The 20,281-nt window shown below is 37.5% G+C and overlaps 1 protein-coding gene and 1 long non-coding RNA gene across 2 annotated transcripts in view; both read right to left on the bottom strand.

Moving 5' to 3' along the window:
* Positions 1-7,381: 7,381 nt before the first annotated feature.
* Positions 7,382-11,100, bottom strand: pim1 (Pim-1 proto-oncogene, serine/threonine kinase). The gene is given in 6 exon segments (NM_001077391.1): positions 7,382-8,797; positions 8,885-9,061; positions 9,858-10,224; positions 10,330-10,380; positions 10,525-10,631; positions 10,797-11,100. Coding segments are annotated over 6 exon segments (963 nt in total). The 5' UTR covers positions 10,870-11,100; the 3' UTR covers positions 7,382-8,609.
* A 4,588-nt stretch (positions 11,101-15,688) lies between these two features.
* Positions 15,689-20,281, bottom strand: part of LOC147835516 (uncharacterized) — a 55,709-nt gene continuing 51,116 nt past the window's right edge. The window contains exon 4 of the long non-coding RNA XR_015497701.1: positions 15,689-15,801. This is a non-coding gene — a long non-coding RNA (uncharacterized LOC147835516). The remainder of the gene's footprint in view (positions 15,802-20,281) is intronic.

The following is a 20,281-nucleotide window of genomic DNA, read 5'->3' as shown; positions in this document are numbered from 1 at the left end:
AGGCGAAATTAATTTCAGAGAAGTGCATACTGTATAAATTGAATTAACTAAATTGGCTGTAGTGTATGTGTGTGAATGAGTGTGTATGGGTGTTTCTCAGTACTGGGTTGCAGCTGAAAGGGCATCCGCTGTGTAAAACAAATGCTGGATAAGTTGGCGGTTCATTCCGCTGTGGCGATCCTTGATAAATAAAGGGACTAAGCCAAAGGAAAATGAATGAATGCATATTATATGTTCTTACATTTTTTTTAATAAAAAGTTTTTGTTTTCCTTAATTTCATGCTAGCTTTATAAAAAAAGGAGTTGCACTATGGGATTGAGCTATAAAACCATTTTTGGCAGCAACAGGAACCTGCGTGTGAGAGTGAAACTCCCACAGAACTCAGTTCCTCCGTTTGTCTGAATGATGTGAGAGTCTCTCATGCAAACTGGTTTTAAAATGAGAGTCAAATAGCCGGTGTGAATTTGCATGGCTAGAATCTATGAGTGAACATTTGACTGCTGAATCATCCAGGCCGCTCTTGCATAATCGCCACAAAACAGTACAAACACGCACAAGTTTCCGAGCAAACGCTCTGTGTGCCGTATCTGAACATCTACAAATCCAAGCTCAAAATCTCCTGTGTTGGCAAACCCGCAATTATTGTGCAAACGTCTGTGTGTTTTACGCCTGACCTGTGCTGTATTATTTATAGCATTCAAAAGCAACATCTATCCTATTTTTAAACCGGACCGAATTTATAATCACGTTTATATTTTGAACATTTCAGTAGAGGGAAACTGTATCGCTCAGAAGTTGCTTTTTCATCTTTGAGACGTTCACATATGAGCTTTGTTTTGAAGTTTTCTTATATCTAAAAATAGACACTAATGACGTATAGCATAGAGGTGTACGTGCAGATATGATTTTGTCTTGGAGGAATTCAATTAGACTATGAAAATATGTGTAGTTTGAGGCATTGTTTGATTCCAATTCCAATGTACATCCAGTTTGATTACGGAGCTAAAAATGAATGTAGTTAATTATTTCACAGACTTACAGTACAGTAAGCAGTATTGTACACATTCCTTCTGAAATCTTTGAGATTAGCTGTGACATTTGCTCTCCATTTAATCTAATTGGAAGCTAGGAGAAACACTTCTAGCTTCAGTTTCGCTTTTGCTGCACTGTAAAACATGTCTCAGGTAAAATTAATGGCTCCTTTTTACAAGATGTAAAAGAATTGTCTGATGTGCCTGTAGTGTTAATGTGGAGTTTCAATTTAAAATACACCTCAAATAATGTTTTAGAACTCTTTGAAACTGCCCCTTTTACGCTCTGATCCAAAATTGTGTTGTTTTTGTGATTGTCGTTTTAGATTTAAATGAGATTGTACGCCCAGCCTTCGTGTCAAAATTATATTAACATATGTGGTGTGAAATATTGCGTACAGCTACTTCTCTCTCAGGGCTGTTTATGCTAATGATGGTGAGATCGTCACTAATGGGCGGGGCTTTCCCCATTTGATGACCTACAAAGAGAGAATGTCAATCAAAGTGTTTCTGTCTTAGTGAAGTGTGATTATAAAAAAATTTGATGTAATTTATTTTGTATTCTCAAGTAAAATTTGTGGTCAAAAATGAATATGTATTCAAGATATAAGAACATTTATTTTAGTTCCAGGATAATTCTATTTTATTTATTTTACTTTATTGTAAAATTCTATACACAAATGCACTGTAAATATAGCCATAAAATGCGGTTTTCAATATTTTGATTATGCTTTGGAATTGCATTATGTGACCTTGATCTTTCCCTATTACTATTTAATTAAAAATACATTTACTGGCCACTTTTAGGTACACCTGTCCAACTGCTCGTTAACGCAAATTTGTGATCTGGCAATCACATGGCAGCAACTCAATGTATTTAGGCATGTAGACATGGTCAAGACGATCTGCTGCTGTTCAAACCGAGCATCAGAATGGGGAAGAAAGGTGATTTAAGTGACTTTGAACATGGCATGGTTGTTGGTGCCAAGCAGGCTGGTCTTAGTATTTCAGAAACTGCTGATCTACTAGGATTTTCATGCACTACCATCTCTAGGGTTTACAGGGAATGGTGCAAAAAAGAGAAATATCCAGAGAGTGCAATTATGTGGGCACAAATGCCTTGTTGATGCCAGAGATCAGAGGAGAATGGCCAGACTGGTTCCTGCTGATAAAATAGCAACAGTAACTCAAATAACCACTCGTTACAACCGAGGTACGCAGAAGAGCATCTCTGACCGCAAAACACGTCAAACCTTGAGGCAGATTGACTACAGCAGCAGAAGACCACACCGGGGGCCACTCCTGTCAGCTGAGAACATGAAACTGAGGCTACAATTCACACAGGCTCACCAAAATTGGACAATAGAAGATTGGAAAAACATTGCCTGGTCTGATAAGTCTCGATTTCTGCTGCAACTTTAGGTGGTAGGGTCAGAATTTGGTGTCAACAACATGAAAGCATTGATCCATCCTGCATTGTATCAACGATTCAGGCGGGTAGTGCTGGTGTAATGGTGTAGGGGGTGTAGTATTTTCTTGGCACACGTTGGGCTCATTAGTATCAATTAAGCATCGTGTCAATGCCACAGCCTACCTGAGTATTGTTGCTGACCATGTCCATCCCTTTATGACCACAGTGTATGGCTACTTTCTGATGGCTACTTTCAGCAGGATAACGCACCATGTCATAAGGCGAATCATCTCAGACTGGTTTCTTAAACTTGAAAATGAGTTCACTGTACTTAAATGGCCTCCACAGTCACCAGAACTCAATCTGAAAGAGCACCTTTGGGATGTGGTGGAACGGGAGATTCGCATCATGGATGTGCAGCGGACAAATCTGCAGCAACTGCGTGATGCTATCCTGTCAGTATGGCTCTAAATCTCTGAGGAATATATCCAGAACTTTGTAGAATGAAGTTCTGAAGGCAAAAGGGGGTCCAACCTAGAACTAGTAAAGTGTACCTAATAAAGTGGCCGATGAGTATAGATAGATAGATAGATAGATAGATAGATAGATAGATAGATAGATAGATAGATAGATAGATAGATAGATAGATAGATAGATAGATAGATAGATAGATAGATAGATAGATAGATAGATAGATAATTTAACCATCACTGTCGGACGATTGTCACATGTTGAACCTAATGTATGCTTTAAAAAAACTATTGAACGTTCTACTTGTGAGTTTGAGTTCACATATTTAACTTGGCATCCACTAATCTGGATACGGTGCTGGTCATTTGTCGAAGCTCAAGACGCGACGTGTTAATGAATCAGCCGCTTGTTTCCTTCTTAAATCGGCCCACATCAGGTTTAGCCGGCCGATCAGGTGCACCTCAGGTCACTTGTGTACACTGTAACTCTTTTAGAGCAAACACTGAGAAGGTTTTTGTGAGAGGATTAATAAAGGGCTTAACAGGAACGTTCCCTGCTTGTGCCGTGTGTGTGTGTGTGTGTATGTGTGTGTCCTCAAAGGGAGGGCACCAGTTTTTGGGTCCACGAAGAGATCAGGTCAGGACGCCCCATGCTGGGGGCCATGCTGTCCTGGGTCGTATGATACATAAGAGGAGGTGCAATTCAAAGAATAAGACTTATTTCTCTGACAAGATTTGTTGTTCTGAGTAGCTACTATGTGATGTAATAGTGCGCTACAACAGCCACAACACAACGTTGCCTAAAGTGCTGAACATAATCAATACTAATTAAAATAAAATGTACATCACATACATGACAATTAAAACAAAAGGCAAACCCTTCAACATTAAAAAGGCTCAAATGCTAAAGAACAAAGATGGAGTTTCAGAAGCTTTTTATAAACAGATGGAGGAGTGTGTCTGATGTGGGCTGGAAGCCTGTTCCAGAGTTATGGGGCGATAACAGCAAAAGCCCGATCCCTACTTCGCTTACCCCAGGACCTTATAATGAAAGAATAAACTGATCAGAAGTCCTTAGTGACCTACCAAGATTATATTCGTGTAGGAGGTCTGATAGGTAAGGTGGTGCCAGATCATTTAAGAATTTAAAAACAAAAATTAAGTTTAATATCAATCCATAACAGGCAGCCGGCCCGGAGAGAAAAGAACTGGGGATATGTGCTCATACTTCCCTGTCAGAAGTCTCGCAGCCGCATTTTTACTAATTGCAATCTATTCAGGACATTTTGACTAATACCCACATATAGAGAGTTGCAACAGTCCAGTCTTCCCAAAATAAAAGCATTGATCACCTTCTCAAGGTCATTAAAAATGACTCCACTTTTGCCACAATTTGTAAATGGAAAAGAAAACGGGATTTAACAACTGAATTTACTTGTTTGTTAAATTTCAGATCACTTTCGAAATGTAAGCCAAGATTTCTAATAACAGGTTTTTTATAAATTGATAGCTCACCAAAACCTAATAAATGCAGAGTGTCAATAAAATCATGGAATGGTATATTTAATGATCAATCTATTAAAAACGAACAAAATCTGACTTGCAGTGACAAGATGTGGCATATTGACGGTGTGTTTTAATAGCCAAAAGGATAAAATTGGCTGAGAAAATATATATATATTTTTTTGCTGTTGCTAAATATAATCAGGTGGTTCAAAGATAGATAGATAGATAGATAGATAGATAGATAGATAGATAGATAGATAGATAGATAGATAGATAGATAGATAGATAGATAGATAGATAGATAGATAGATAGATAGATAGATAGATAGATAGATAGATAGAAAAAAAAGGTCACGACTGAACATAGGATGAATGGAAGGATAGACAGATAGATTGATAGAAAGATCTATAGATGGATGATTGGATGGATGGATGGACAAATAGATAGATTGATAGAAAGAACTATAGAACAATGGATAGAACGATGGATGAATGGACAGATAGATAGATATTATTGTGGGCGTGTTTTTACAGCCAATAGGATGAAGTTGGCTGAGAAAAGTGATTTTCTGTTATTTGCTGTTGCTAAATGTAATCAGGTGCTTCAAAAGACTCTTTTATAGGGTAAATATTTGTACACGCCCCCGAGTGCAAGATAAGTCGTCAATATTTTCGGTGCGCTTTCCTAGAAGGCTGTAAATATTTAAACCACATATCAGTTTTTACGAGTACACAAGCTTATGAATGACCTTAAAGCTAATAAACATGAACTGAAAGCCACAAATATCCAATACTGATCCATGAACACTTGATTTGTTTATTATTTCCAGACTTTAAGCAAAATCTACGCTTACAATGTGTCGATTCATCTCAGAGTGGGCTTGTTTGGTTTATGGCTCAGAGGTTTCTAAAGTTTCTTTGAAAGAAATATTATAAAACCAAGGTCGTCAGGCAAGTGGGCGCTTCACACATAACTCGATATCTTTATGCTGTGTAAAAGGAATGGTATCTTTATAGTGCTATTTAAAGCATACTTGCTACTATCTACAAAAATACAGATAAAGGATATGCTGTTAGGGATCACAAGTATCCGGTTCTAGAGTCCAACATTAGGAAATCTGGACCCCTATGGTTGTAATCGTCCGAGATTAAAGATACACTATCAATATAAAACGATAAGAGTGTTATTAAAGTTAGTTAAATGGATTTACAGCTAATACCTTCGCAATCTGTCCATCCCCTCTTCTTAACTGACATCTGCTAATTGTGTTTAAAGCAGTTCGTAAGACCAATGGTTCCCAAAGTGGGGGTCACAAGACATTAAGTGGGGGTCACTTGGTGATTTCCAAAAATATTGAATATGTTATTAAACTATTAGAATTACCATATTTTATCTATGATGTACAGAGGATACAAACTGTATTTAATAGTTACATTAAATAACAACACGCAAATAAAAAGCCACCAGCCTTTCAGTTCTTTTCTCCACTGGTTTGCGACCCCTGGGGCTGTTACGCTAGATTAATGGCATAGCAATACTGTTTTTTGCGAAAGATTGATTTTATAACCCAATGTTAAATTCTGACACCTTCACAGCACTCACGTACATTAAAAATAAAGGCCACGGCTGAATGTATGGATGATCTCTAAGTGGCGGTCTCCAAAATTAAACCAAGAATATTTGTGTGCTGTAAACATCAAGATAGATAGATAGATTGATGGATGGATGGATGGATGGATGGATGGATGGATGGATGGATGGATAAAATGAAAGATAAAACGCGATAGATAGACAAAAAAATAAAGGTCACGACTGAACATTGGATGGATGGATGGATGGATGGATGGATGGATAGATGGATGGATAGATGTATAGATGTATAGAATATAGATAGATAGACAGACAGACAGACGAACAAATGGATAAAATGATAGATGGACAGGAAAGACAGAATGACAGAATGATAGATAGATAGATGGATAGATGGATGGATGGATGGAACGATAAAATTATAGATGGATAAAATAGAACAATAGAACGATACATAGATAGAACTAAAGATAGAACGATAGATAGAACGATAGATAGATAGATAGATAGATAGATAGATGGATAGATGGATAGATGGATAGATAGATAGATAGATAGATAGATAGATAGATAGATAGATAGATAGATAGATAGATAGATGGATAGATGGATAGATAGATAGATAGATAGATAGATAGATAGATAGATAGATAGATAGATAGATAGATAGATAGATAGATTGATAGGTGGATGGATGGATGGATGGATGGCTGGATGGAACGATAGAATTATAGATGGATAAAATAGAACAATAGATAGATAGACAGACAGACAGACAGACAGACGGACGGACGGACGGACGGACGGACGGACAGAAAGATGGACAGAAAGATAAAAAAAATAAATAAAGGCCATGGCTGAACAGAGAACGATCTCTTAGTGATGTGCTGCAAAATTAAACCAAAAATAGTCTTGTGCTGTAAACATCGGGCTCACCTTTCTCATTAACCAAGGTTAATAATAAATTAAACAAATTAATAAATGACTATTAATAAATGATATGGTTGTTAGATTGTTGCACGTTTTTGTGTTGTCAATAAGCTTGTTTATTTCCCAGTACTTGGTTGCAGCTGGTGGGGCATCCGCTGCATAAAACATATATGCTGGGTAAATTGGTGGTTCATTCTGCTGTGGAGCCTCCAGATTAATAAAGGAACTAAGCCGAGAAGAAAATGAATAAATGAATGAGTAAGCTTGTAGTGTGCACTGTTTGTATGTTTATGACCATCTTCAAGGATAGTGGGGGTCGCAAGTCATTAGGATTGTTATTTTGGGGGTCACAAGCTTAAAAGTTTGGGAACCCCTGCTTAAGACCACCAACTGCTACCTGCTGGAATCCAAAGTGAGCAATGAATAGCAAGAGAACCAGGATGAATGTTAAAAAAATATTTATTGACAATTGTGTAAAAAAATAGCTTTCTAAACATAATTTACATGGCTAAACCCAAAAACAAAATCCGAGTTGCAATCATGCCTACTGAAGGTGAAAAATAATAAACATCACTCGTTCCTCAAACATTCATGAGGTCATTTCCTCCAACATATGCACAGCAGACGAGTTTAAATTAGGTGACAAACATGACTTCAGACTGGTAGGTTTCCCACCAACAGCAGTACTCCATGCATCGAGAAACACAAGTGCTTTAGAGGATTATTTACAAATGTACATATCGTTCTCACAAGAAAAAGGCTTTAAATATGGTAAAAATACACATTTAAATAATTTGTGGGCCCTTCGGTGGTGGAATGAGAAAAAACTTTGCAGAAAAAATTGCTTCTTTATAAATAAATAAATAAATATTTCCACTTCGATCTCATGTTTTCTTCTTCTTTAAGACACTCCAATAAATATCATTCACACGTAAGCCTCGTCATGGAATCTATTTACAATATCAACAAAAATAGTATGCAGAAAATGTAGTCTTAAGTTGTAGTTGCATTGCTTTGTGCATCTGTGAGTGGTAGTCGTTGAGGGTTACTCAGTATAAGGAAGAGGAAAACAAACAGCGGTCTGAAAGAGTGAGGTAAGACTTGATATATTCTGCAGAGGTTTCATGAGGTCCATTTGGTTACTCTCTCTCTATCTCTGACACAGAGTAAGACCGACAGTCACCGGCCAGAGGCAGGCAAAGTGGAAGCAAGACGGTAAAAAAGACATCTGGTTAAGGAGTAGAGTGTTACAGTGGCTATTACTCAATTCAAGTATTTCCACAAAAATCAAACGAACAAACAAAACCCTTGATCTTGCACAGAAGGCACTAAAATTATTAAGCTCGGCTGATCTGCGTCCTAACGGAACAACCCTGACAGATCACAGCTTCTTCTGTTCACAGTCACTGTTTTGGGTGTTCCCCGGCTCCTCCCTACACTGGGCGTTCAATCTGGATCCTCTGAGCCAGACTTGTGGGACCCGGAGCCACAGGCGAGCAGAGATAACAGATCACACTAAAAGGTGAACTTCTCCCTTTTTTTTTTTTGGCCTAGCCTAGAACTCCCACCTAGCAGCGATACTTGGAACAAAACGTTTTGCTCAGTCCGCAGGTCCCCTGGGTGGTTTGCTGCTGTAATGGAAAGTCTCTATGTACGCGCTCAGACAGAGTCATTTGCACACGGTGACTGCTGGGAAAGCAGCGGGCTGATGCTCGTGGCTGATGCTGTGCAGCCTGATCTCAGTGCTGTCCGTAGGGGGCGCAGTGCTCTGCATCCAATCGTGGTTGATGATGTCCTCAAAAGACGGCCGATCAGCAGGGCGGAGGGCCAGGCACCACTTGATAAGCTGCTGACATTCTGTAAAAGAACAGGATGTTTGATTAGCTCTGCTGTAAAGCCATAAAACTCCTTAAAGGTGGCGCCGTGTGATTGAGTGTATCTCACCTGTGGAGATTCTCCTCCTGAACAGCACCTGTCCTCGCACGATCTCTTCGTCCTGCTCAAAGGGGATGTCCCCGCAGACCATATCGTACAGCAGAATGCCAAGAGACCAAACAGTGGCGGATCGACCGTGGTAGCGGTGAAATTTGATCCACTCTGGAGGACTGTAAACACGAGTGCCTGATGGGAGAACAACAAAAAAGTACAACACATAAGCATATAATCAGAAACAAACCCTCATGTGAACTTTGAAACAAACAAACCCTCATATAACCTTTCATTTTAGGATCCACTAAAGTAACCAAACACTGTAGTAAGAGGTGCGGCAGGAAAAGGTGTGCCATGTTTGAACATTATTGTTGTGGTGCAACATTACTGTGTACAGTCATGCGCTTGGGAGCGTGAGGGTAGGTGTGTGCATGTGGAGAAAACTGGTTGCCATGTGACTTGTGTTTACAAACTTTGAGTTGTAACAACTCCAGTTCCCACCGGAGGGGGCGACAAAACCAAACTCAACGAACTGCGTTTCCCCCCAAAGCAACGTTATACAAAAAATAAACAAATCATCACGTTGGTCGATTTATTAAGCTTGACAAGGGTTGTGAACGACAAAAGGGGGTCAAGATACGCATTTCTAAAATGAGAAATGGCAGATTTGCTTAATATATGTGGTTTAAAACGCTTCTACATATAAACACACACCCTTTCAAGCTTGACAGAATTTCTAAATCAAACCATCAAGCGCCATCGAATTTACAACTTACAACATGGATTAAACCATTTTAGCGTGGATTTGTTTTGTTTAGAAACCTCGCACTCGATGTATTTTGATATTTGTATACATTTTTATATATTTAAACATGTATACAGTATTTACATGAGAGCAGGCAAGCCTGTATTTGACGTTACACTCCCCAACCCTCTAATTCCGTGACCGTGGGAACCCCACCTTGAAGGTCATGCAAATGGCTCTTACCGTCGAAATCGGTGTAAACGGTGTCTTTCAGCAATGCTCCTGATCCGAAGTCGATGAGCTTCAGATCGCCGGTTCGCAGGTCGATGAGAATGTTCTCGTCTTTGATGTCGCGGTGAACGACGCCGCTGTTGTGGCAGTGACGCACCGCTTCCAGAACCTGGCGGAAAAAGTTCCTGGCCAGCTCCTCCGGTAACGCGCCCTTCTCCGTGATGAAATCAAACAGGTCCTTGACGACCTCCGGTCTTTCCATGACGATTATGAAGCTGTCCGGTCGCTCGTACCAGTCCAGCATTTTGATCACGCCACGAAATCCGGTCCCGACCTTCTTTAACAGGACGATCTCCATAGGGACGCGCGCGCCATTGGGCTGGAAACGGAGGACATGCTCGTTTAACTGACGCTGTCATTTATTATTTATAGGCGACATTTACACATACACATAACATGAAGATAATCTAATTAAATTACTCACCAGTTCTCCCCATTCGGTCACACGATCTTTTGCAACATGCTTGATGGCAACCTAGAAAATAATAATAATAAACAAATCATTAAACAATGAAGCGATGCTGCATATAGAATGTTTAAATATGTTACAAAGGCATTTTATATTCATTCTAGACGTCCACGCTTATGTAAACAAAAATCCTCCATTGAGGGAACCTACCGGCGCGCCATCGGCGATCCGTAAACCCGCATACACCGTCCCGAAACCACCGCTTCCAAGCACTGTGCCGACTTGATACACTTTGTCGAAGGGCTCTTTCTCCTTAACTGTCGATAAAACATTTGATAGTTTCATAAGAATGGATAAAAGCCACAGAATTATATAATAATTGCAAATCTGACGCACGCGCTATTCCCAGCACTGTCTGCTGACGTGAACGAGCGCCCAACACACACAAACACAAATGAGCACGAGAATAACCGTCCTCTAACCTTGAAGCTGGATTTTCGCCGGCATGTCCACGGTTGAAATGTGAGCAAATGTGTTGAATTTTGATAGAAGCATGTTATAATCCAAAATGCGAGTCCTTCGTGAGGGTTATTCCAATGTGGAGGTCGAAAGCCGTCGTGTTGAGATGGATGTAGGGAAGGTCTAAGCGAGGGATCCGATCTAGAAGCTTGTAGAAATCCCTTCTCATCGAGGCACGGCGGGTTTGGATTCCCAACACGAACTTAAGACGGCCGCGCGAGGTCTATTCCAGTTTGGAATATAAAACTTACAATATAAACAAACGATTAATAGCACGAAGATAAATATTATTTGTCTGAGGTGCGCGACGAACACAAACACCCGGCTTTCTAAAGCGTGAGGGAGGGGCAGAAGCCGTTATATACCAGTAGTAAAAGGGAGGGGTGAAGGTGAGTACGTCAGCAATAGTTCGTCCCACAAACAAGCCTCAGCCAATGAGTAATGCGCCAGCCTCCGCAGAAAAAGGTCAATCAAATATGAAAATAAAGGAAAACGTAGACGTGGCGGGAATCAAAACGCGCCAAATTGTCCAGGCTTTTTTGAGGGCGTTCAACCGGCGTGGGGGCAGACATGGAAAATGATTCACATGGCAGTGTGTATTAAACAACAACGACGACACGAAAAACCTGACGCAGATTCAAAACATTAATTCAGAGAAGTGAGAAGAGTATAGCCTATTACAAAAATAGATCCACACATCATAGGATATACATTAAAATGTCGCAAATGTAAGTATTTATTATATCTGATGGAAAATCTTTACATTTTATTTAATCATAAAATTATATTGAATTCAGAGCATTTACATTATATATATGCTGCAGTTTCAGTAAAGAACAACACTAAACAATAAGTAAATGAATAAGTAATATAACAATTATTTACATCCTTATCGTCAGGTGGATTTATAGTGCAAATCATAAGATTTATATATCTTTATAAAAATAATAATTTCTTGTGCAGAAATGATGATGCAAAATCAACGTGTTTGCAGCTCGTCTTCATGCAAATGATGAAAGGTAACAAAGTTAAGCAAGTTCTGCAGCGTTACTACAACCCACGTTTACCTTCTCACGGAACATCAAGACAAGTGTTTTGTTTGTTTTGTTTCAGTCATGTGAAGTAGGTCTTCAAAGTGTATACGGAGACCGCATGCACTGCATTACCTCATTAATCTCAAATTAGCGCGCAAAGTTTTTTTTTCTCCAATTGGCGGGCAACAGGCTTTATTTAAACTGAGAACAATGCCGGTCGCTATGGAAATGAGGCGCATACCAGGCATTCTTTCAAATTGGGTGGCCGGTTTTAAACTCGGCGGCAGGATGTGGGAAACTTGAGATAAAAGACTTCAAGTCCCTTCCCCCACGTCTCTTGTCCTCGCTTTCCCGCCCAGATTATTGTTTGAATGCCACTTGCTCTCCCCGTCTAATGTATTTTCCCCGCCCTTTTGGTAAAAGGCCTAAACATAAACAAAGTAAATGTAAACCTATATTACACCTGTTTTATGGTCACTATATGCATCTTTACTGACTGGTCAGACACCACGGACACACAGTTATTTATGAACCTGTCAGTTTTGAGATTTGGGCTTTTCATAAAGTCATTTTTTTTACATAAAAAAATAATAAAAGAACTTGAAAAAAGTGGAGCTTTTGCCACATCAATCTTCTGTATATATATTAGGGCTGCACAATATATTGTTTCAGCATGGGTATATATATTATATATTATATTTATATATAATTTTATTATATTATTTAATTAAATATAATAATATAGTGTTATTACTGTTTTTATTATGATACAGTGATTATTTAATTTCTGCTTCTAAATGCTGTTTAGCTCCCCAGAAAATCATAAATTATTGTTGATTTGCATCTTTTATTTAACTTTGTAATTTTTATATCATATTTAATGCAGATATGCTTCCCTACACAATCATATAAATTGATCTAAAATTGTGAATTATTTACAAGCTATTTAAGTCATCTGGTAAAACTAGATTTATAACGCATTATATATCGCCGTGAATGAAAAGATTACAATGTTAGTTTTTTCCCATATATATATATATATATATATATATATATATATATATATATATATATATATATATATATATATATATATATATATATATTTCTCAAAATGTGTTTTTTTCCTGCATTGAGACATATTTATACTTTAACAACACTTACATTTTAGTTTATTTATAAATATGAAATATAAACATACATTTTTTTTACGTAGGGATTTGCTTTGATGTATACATTTTATTCTACAAATTGATTTGTCACAATAAAATTGTCTAAAAAAAAGAAAAAGAAATAAAAAATTTAAACCAGACTTTATCCAGTGTTCACATTTTTGTGCTAGAAATATATGCAAATGTATGCATATTTAATAAAAAAGAATGCCTCATTTGCATATTTAAACATACAATCTTAAAAAAACTTATGATAAAAAAGTGCAATTCTTAATCAACTGCAAGTATAGTAAAACCCATTAGACCCCTCCCCCATTCTAGTCCTAAATAGCAAGAATCAAGTCTAAATGCACTCAATGACCCAATTGAGGCAGTAACTTGATCCTGCCTCAGAAGCTGGATTGAGACGCATATACAAAGAAACAACTCGGCCAAGTTCTGCTTGCTCAGGCCACATATGTAAACTTTACTCCTCCCAAACAAAACAGCATCAGTACACAGAAGTTTGGGAGTCCCGCAAAAATGACACGTGGATGAGACACAGGGATGCACAAACAGGAAAAAAGATCAAAACATTAATAGCCATATGGGCTGAAGAGGGCGTTTAACAGCGAATTTTGATGCTCAGAGTTTGCATAATGACAGAAGTGATCTTGGTTATATTTGCAAATAGCGTGGGAAGATTGTATTTATATCTGTTCTGTGGAAGTGTGGCCGAGTGAATGTGCATTTCCAATTAGATGCAATTGATCCAAAAACATGACGTGGCTCCAAATTTATTTGAAAACTTGCATGAACGTCATTACATGAAAAATAATCATTTAAAAAAATCAACATTAATCAAATGTGACTTATGTCGGGTATATTTTAAGCAATAGTTAACAATACATTGTATGGGTCAAAATCATAGATTTTTCTTTGATGCCAATAATGATTAGAATATTAAAGGGCTCACAAAAATTAAAAAGTTTTTTTAGATGTTAGTATCAGTATTACAAATTTTTTTAGGATATCTACTAACTAGTTTGCCCCAAATTAGTGACAAATTTCACATTTAGAAGTTATAAAACTGATATAAACGTGTAAAGCTTGTAGTTTGTCACTTCCGCCCAAATGGATGAATGCTTTTATTCAAGATCACCTCACACTTTCTCATCACATCATAACCAATCAAACGCTCTCCAGTATCTGACGTGCCCCGCCCCCTTTAGGACACTTTTTTATTTGCTAGGGATGTTCCAATCAGGTGTTTTTGCCCTCGAGTTGGAGTCATTTGATTTTGAGTATCTACCGATACCGAAACCCGATCCCATACTTCTATAATACATAAATAGGAATGAAGAAGAGCGAAGAAGCATCCATAGGAGAGACATAGGAGCTACGGATGAACTCCATATGCCTTTGGTGAACGAAACATGGGGTACATCTCATAACAGGACAAGTAGTTTGTCAAAAATCTTCTAATAAAGGACTGGCAGAGCTTTCTCTGTGTAATATTGGTGAGGTGGCATTTTAAATCGCGGTTTTACATTTGTTTTTGAGGTGTCTTATCAGGTTAGTTGTTTTAAATGTAGCCTTTTCTTTTCCACCTCTTGCAGTGCCAAGTTTACATATCTTACAATGTTGGCTATGTTGTTGTCATCAACTTTATTACTCTTTCTACTTCCGAGTTCTACTTTGTCGGCATTAACCAATAGCGTCTCTGCAACAAAGTGATGTCATTTTGCATGAGTTGCTGTTTCTGTGTGAAGTCAAGAAAAAGGTCTAACTCTGTACCACCGCATAACTGCAGATGTCTTAAAAAATAGAATAGAAATAGAAAATAGAAATAGAATATGTGTATATATTTGTCCTGATTGGGAGGTAATGTCCGTTTCTAATAGAGTCTGAAACCATTTGATTATTAGGTCAATATACAAAAAGATTGAGAGCAATTTATCTTAATTGTTGGACACTTATCTTCATATAGTGCTATTTAATTTACATTAAATTATGAATAATATATTTTTGTTTTTCCATAACTTGGACTTGTTGGACATTTTTAGTAAATGGTGTGTCACACCAAAGCACATCAAAACTTAATTTTATAGTAGTTCAAAAAAGTTAAATATGTAAACAATTCTGAGACAAAATGTAACAGGTGCACATTAAGTAAAGTGTAGATGAGATACAGCCCCGCATGCATACATCAGTATTGCATAACTTTTATGACACTATCCGATTCTAATCGATTCTGAAGCCGCGTGATCGGGCCCGATTTTCGATGACGTGATTGGATCTGGACATCCCTATCATTTGCTTTTCATCTGATGTGCTTGAGCTCAACAACTCACAGTGGTAGAGCTGTGATAAAACCAATCACTATTAGGTGTTGTTTTAAAAGGGGAGGAGCTACTCTATGCCCCACTCTATGTTTTTAGTGCTGCTGTACTTGTGTCAGAATTATAATTCAAACAAATTGCTCAAATGACCCTGCGTTTAGTTTTAAAATAAGTCTATTCCATAAAAGCTCACTCATGTTTTCCCTTCCGTTACCACTGTGATAATTTCGCACTTCTCCGTGAGAGAAAAAAAAAACAGTGAGTCATAATTTTGCAGATTAATGCGTGTGATTCATAAGTTGGCTTTTGTGCTTGTGTGGTGTTTCTTTTTTTACCCAGAATCCTGGTTTTGAGTGCAGTTCAATCACAAAGCTGGCTTCTCCACATGATGACTCAGAGATCTCAAATCTCTCTGAGGTGAAGATATGCACGACTCCCCTCCTGGAGAGAAGAAAACCAACAAATGCCAGGAAGAAGACCATAAAGGTAAAAATCAAATGCATAAATAATTCTTCCTTTGCTGTCCACACTGAATGGCAACAAGGTTATATATATATATATATATATATATATATATATATATATATATATATATATATATATATATATATATATATATATATATATATATTAATATGTACTGATGTTTGAAAAAAGCTTCTAACTAACTTTATCAATTCTTTCACAGTTTTTTACTGAACTGTTCCATGGTTTGACACAGGAAAATTCAAGAAAAATAACTCCTAAAATTATACAAATAGATTGAGAGGAATTTATCTTCATTGTTGGACACTTATCTTTATGTTGTGCTATTTATTTTCTATGAAATTATGATTCCCCCCCCATGACTTTGACTTGTTAGATATTTTCATAGACAAAAAGTGTCTCACACCAAAGCGCTTCACATTTGTAGCTCCTGTCATCTGAAGGCAATGACTGAGTGATTGACGGCTAATATCAACCAATCACTTGCGTTCAGTTCTAGAGCAGTGAGCCAATAAGAAGAGCACAAAGACGGGGCAAGCATTGCGGGCTTTATTACTTCAGCAAGTTTACAATCACATAACAACTGTTTTAACCTGTTCTTGAGTGCTGCATTTGGCGTTTTAGGTGCAAAGATGCATTCGGCATAAATGTCTCCTAAATCTGCGCACGCGGTGAGGATTTTGCAGTGAAAATGTATGCACTACAGTGAACTCTAACCGAACTCTCGTTTTTCTCCACCAGGTGTGGGAAAAGCCATTAGAACGACACAGATCACTGTGCCTATTCATGCCTGAGTCCCGCTTAAAAAAACTGATTGACAGGTGGTCATTTGTTTGTAATTTTATTTATTTATGGTTTGGTTCTGGGTAAAGCAAAGACCATGTGGGTCAGGTAGTGAAAACGGTAGGCTACAATGAATCAATTCATTATGAATTAATTGATATTTAACAACCACCTCCACCCCCGGCCTACGACGATGATGGCATCGTCCATCGCGATGTTTCACATAAGACATCGTACAATGCCAAATTAGTCAACATCGCCCAACCCTAGAACAGAGCATGACACGCAACGAGAAATATTCCACAAATAGCCTTTTTCTTTCCACCTCTTGCAGTGCCAAGTTTACATATCTTACAATGTTGGCTATGTTGTTGTCATCAACTTTATTACTCTTTCTGCTTCCGAGTTCTACACTGTCAGCATTAACCAATAGCGTCTCAGCAACAAAGTGATGTCATTTCGCATGAGTTGCTGTTTCTGTGTGAAGTCAAGAAAGAGGTCTAACTCTGTACCACCGCATAACTATAGATGTGTTAAAAAATAGAATAGAAATAGAAATAGAAATAGAATATGTGTATATATTTCTGAGTACTGATCGGGAGGTAATGTCGGATTCTTATAGAGTCTGAAACCATTTGAGTATTAGGTCAATATACAGATTGAGAGCAATTTATCTTAATTGTTGGACACTTATCTTTATGTTGTGCTATTTAATTTACATGAAATTATGAATAATATATTTTAGTTTCTCCATAACTTGGACTTGTTGGACATTTTAAATAGTATTAAAATTTAAAATTTAATTTAGTATTTAAATAGTTAAATTAGTAAATGGTGTGTCACACCAAAGCACATCAAAACTTAATTTTATAGTAGTTCAAAAAAGTTAAATATGTAAACAATTCTGAGACAAAATGTAACAGGTGCACATCAAGTAAAGTGTAAAGTGTAGATGAGATACAGCCCCGCATGCATACATCAGTATTGCATAATTTTTGTGACACTATCCGATTCTAATCGAGTCTGAAGCCGCGTTATCGGGCCCGCAACGAGAAAGATTCCACAACTATAGCCAACATGAAGACAGACATCCATAAAAACCTGTCAGACAGATACACAGAAGTTTAGGATTATCTTCTAGAAAATACTGCTGACTACCTGAAAATGTAGATATTTAGATTTTTTTTTTTGCAAAAAAAAAACCTATAAGTGACCCAGCAAAGCCTTAAGCTCTACTGTTAAATTTACTTGAATAGAATGCTATATTTTTATTTTTGCACCTTTACTTCTTTAAGTTGTCCCTTAATTTTGTCTCTGTCATTTCAGTAATAATCTATAAAGTTAAAAAAAAAAAAAAAAATTTTTCCAGAGACGGGCCTGTTTAATTCATTTTCTTAAAGAAGGTTCAGGTTAAATGAAAGAAATTTAAACAAAAGAAATACATTGAAAATTGTTAACTTGGTAATTTTTTAAATCTTTTATTCGCATTTCAGTTTTATTTTAAATTTTTATTCCAAATATCATGATACATATCGAATCGTAAACATTATATAGTGATACACATTGTATCATGAGTTGAGTGTATCGTTACACCCCTATCAACAACCTATACATGAACAGGAATGATAACCAAACAACATTGATTACTATCATTCAAACTGCGGCTGGTTCCAGATCAGCGCAGGTATAAATTAGAGCTCTTTTATGCATGTCAGAAAGGCACTCTTTCTTCACATCTACATTTAAGTCTCGCACCTCATCTTACAATGCACTGCGGGACTTACTCAGGCTGATTTAATAGAGCTGGTTTAACGGCTGCGTCCCGCTATAATGAGTCACCTTCTACATGCACTTCAGCGCTGATTATGGACTCCGCTTAGGTAAGAGTGAAAGGCGCTGGGAAATGGAGACGCGGTGGGGGTCTATGTAATATAAAGCTGTATGAAGGTATGACAGCGCTGACGTCTTTGGCTGCCGGCTCAGCAGAGGAGAGAGTGACAGTCGCCCGCTGCCCTGGCTCATCTGACACCAACAGTGCTCTTTTATTAGCCCACCATGATAAAGACGACTCAAGTGCTGGTTTGAAACTTCAGACCTCATTCCTTCTGTATCTTTAAGTGTGCAAATCCCTCTCTCAGTGCTGATTGGAGGGAGGGGAAACCAGGGGACTTCAAAGCCTGTGGGAAAGGCTACTGGGAGAGCAGGGGTTTACACGGGGTCAACTTTCATGTGGGTAGAAACAAGAGGTCAGAGTTCGCTGACATACCTGTTCAGCATTCCTTGGCCCTCCTTCAGGAAATGACCCTCACTTGTCTCAATTTGGGGGGCCTCCTGAAAGCAGAGCCTTTTTTTGGGAGAGTGCACCGGATTAAATCATTGTCTCTGTTGGGGAAGGAAAGTCTGAGATGGAGGGCTGTTAAATGGGCTGTGGAGATTTTTTTCCTTTTTAAGTTGTTTTGTCTGGATTGGAGGCTATAAACTAGTAATACGGATATGACTCATTTCATATCAAAATAAACATGCTGAATCATTGGAAGGCGATGGATAAATGCGGCTAAATTTGAAACTACAGCTGTCAGTTGTCTCCATTAGGAAAGACAAATGGCTAATAAATCACTTTGATAACTATTTGCTACAAACAGCAGTGGAACTCAATGGAGAACTGAACGTCTCCTGCTCCCCATTTTATTTTTCTTTATTATTATTATACTGTTTTATTGAAGAACGGTGCTCGAAATTTGCCAAAACTACGGAAGCGTGACCTGACTGTAAAACTCTGACTTTTTAACTCGAAATTCTGACTTTATAACTCGGAATTCTGACTTGATAACTCTGAATTCTGACTTTATAATTCAGAATTGCAACCTTATAACATGGATTGGATTATATTTTATTAATTAATTTCTTTTTTTATTATTTAGTGGCAGAAATGGGCTTCCATACGAAACAACTAAATATAGCATCAAAAGTCAACATGAACTCAAATACTTCTAAAGAAAACCACATGATGAAATCTATGAATCTATGAATTTACTGATTTTATCAGGTATAGTGACATGTTATTATATATATATATATATATATATATATATAATGCTGATTTGTGATATATATAGTTGAAGTCAGAATTATTAGCCCCCCTATGATTTATTTTTCTTTATATTTCCCAAATGATGTTTAACAGTTTCCCAGAGATGGGCTGCGGCTGGAAGGGCATCTGCTGCGTAAAAAACTTGCTGGATAAGTTGGCGGTTCACTCCGCTGTGGCGACCCCAGATTAATAAAGGGACTAAGCCAACAAGAATAATAAAATAATAATAATAAAAGAAATCAGTTATTAGAAATGAGTTATTAAAACTATTATGTTTAGAAATGTGTTGAAAAAAATCTTCTCACCGTTAAACAGAAATTGGGGAAAAAAATAAACAGGGGGGGCTAATAATTCTGAATATATATATATATAGCTTTTGTGTGAAGCCTTGTGATTCAAAACCTCTAGTAATAATGAGCTACATCTGTCAGTCAAACTGATAGTCCCGCCCTAATGCTACACCATTGGCCGAGTCAATGTTATTGTTGAGCTGTTCTGAAACATCAAACTGAAACTATCCAACACCAGAGTAATGTTTTGGTATTACCACAGAGACACATT

The sequence above is a fragment of the Danio rerio genome, chromosome 8 (genome assembly GCF_052040795.2).
Source record: "Danio rerio strain M-AB ecotype USA chromosome 8, GRCz13ab, whole genome shotgun sequence".
NCBI lineage: Eukaryota > Metazoa > Chordata > Actinopteri > Cypriniformes > Danionidae > Danio > Danio rerio.
This window is presented reverse-complemented; position numbering and strand designations above follow the sequence as displayed.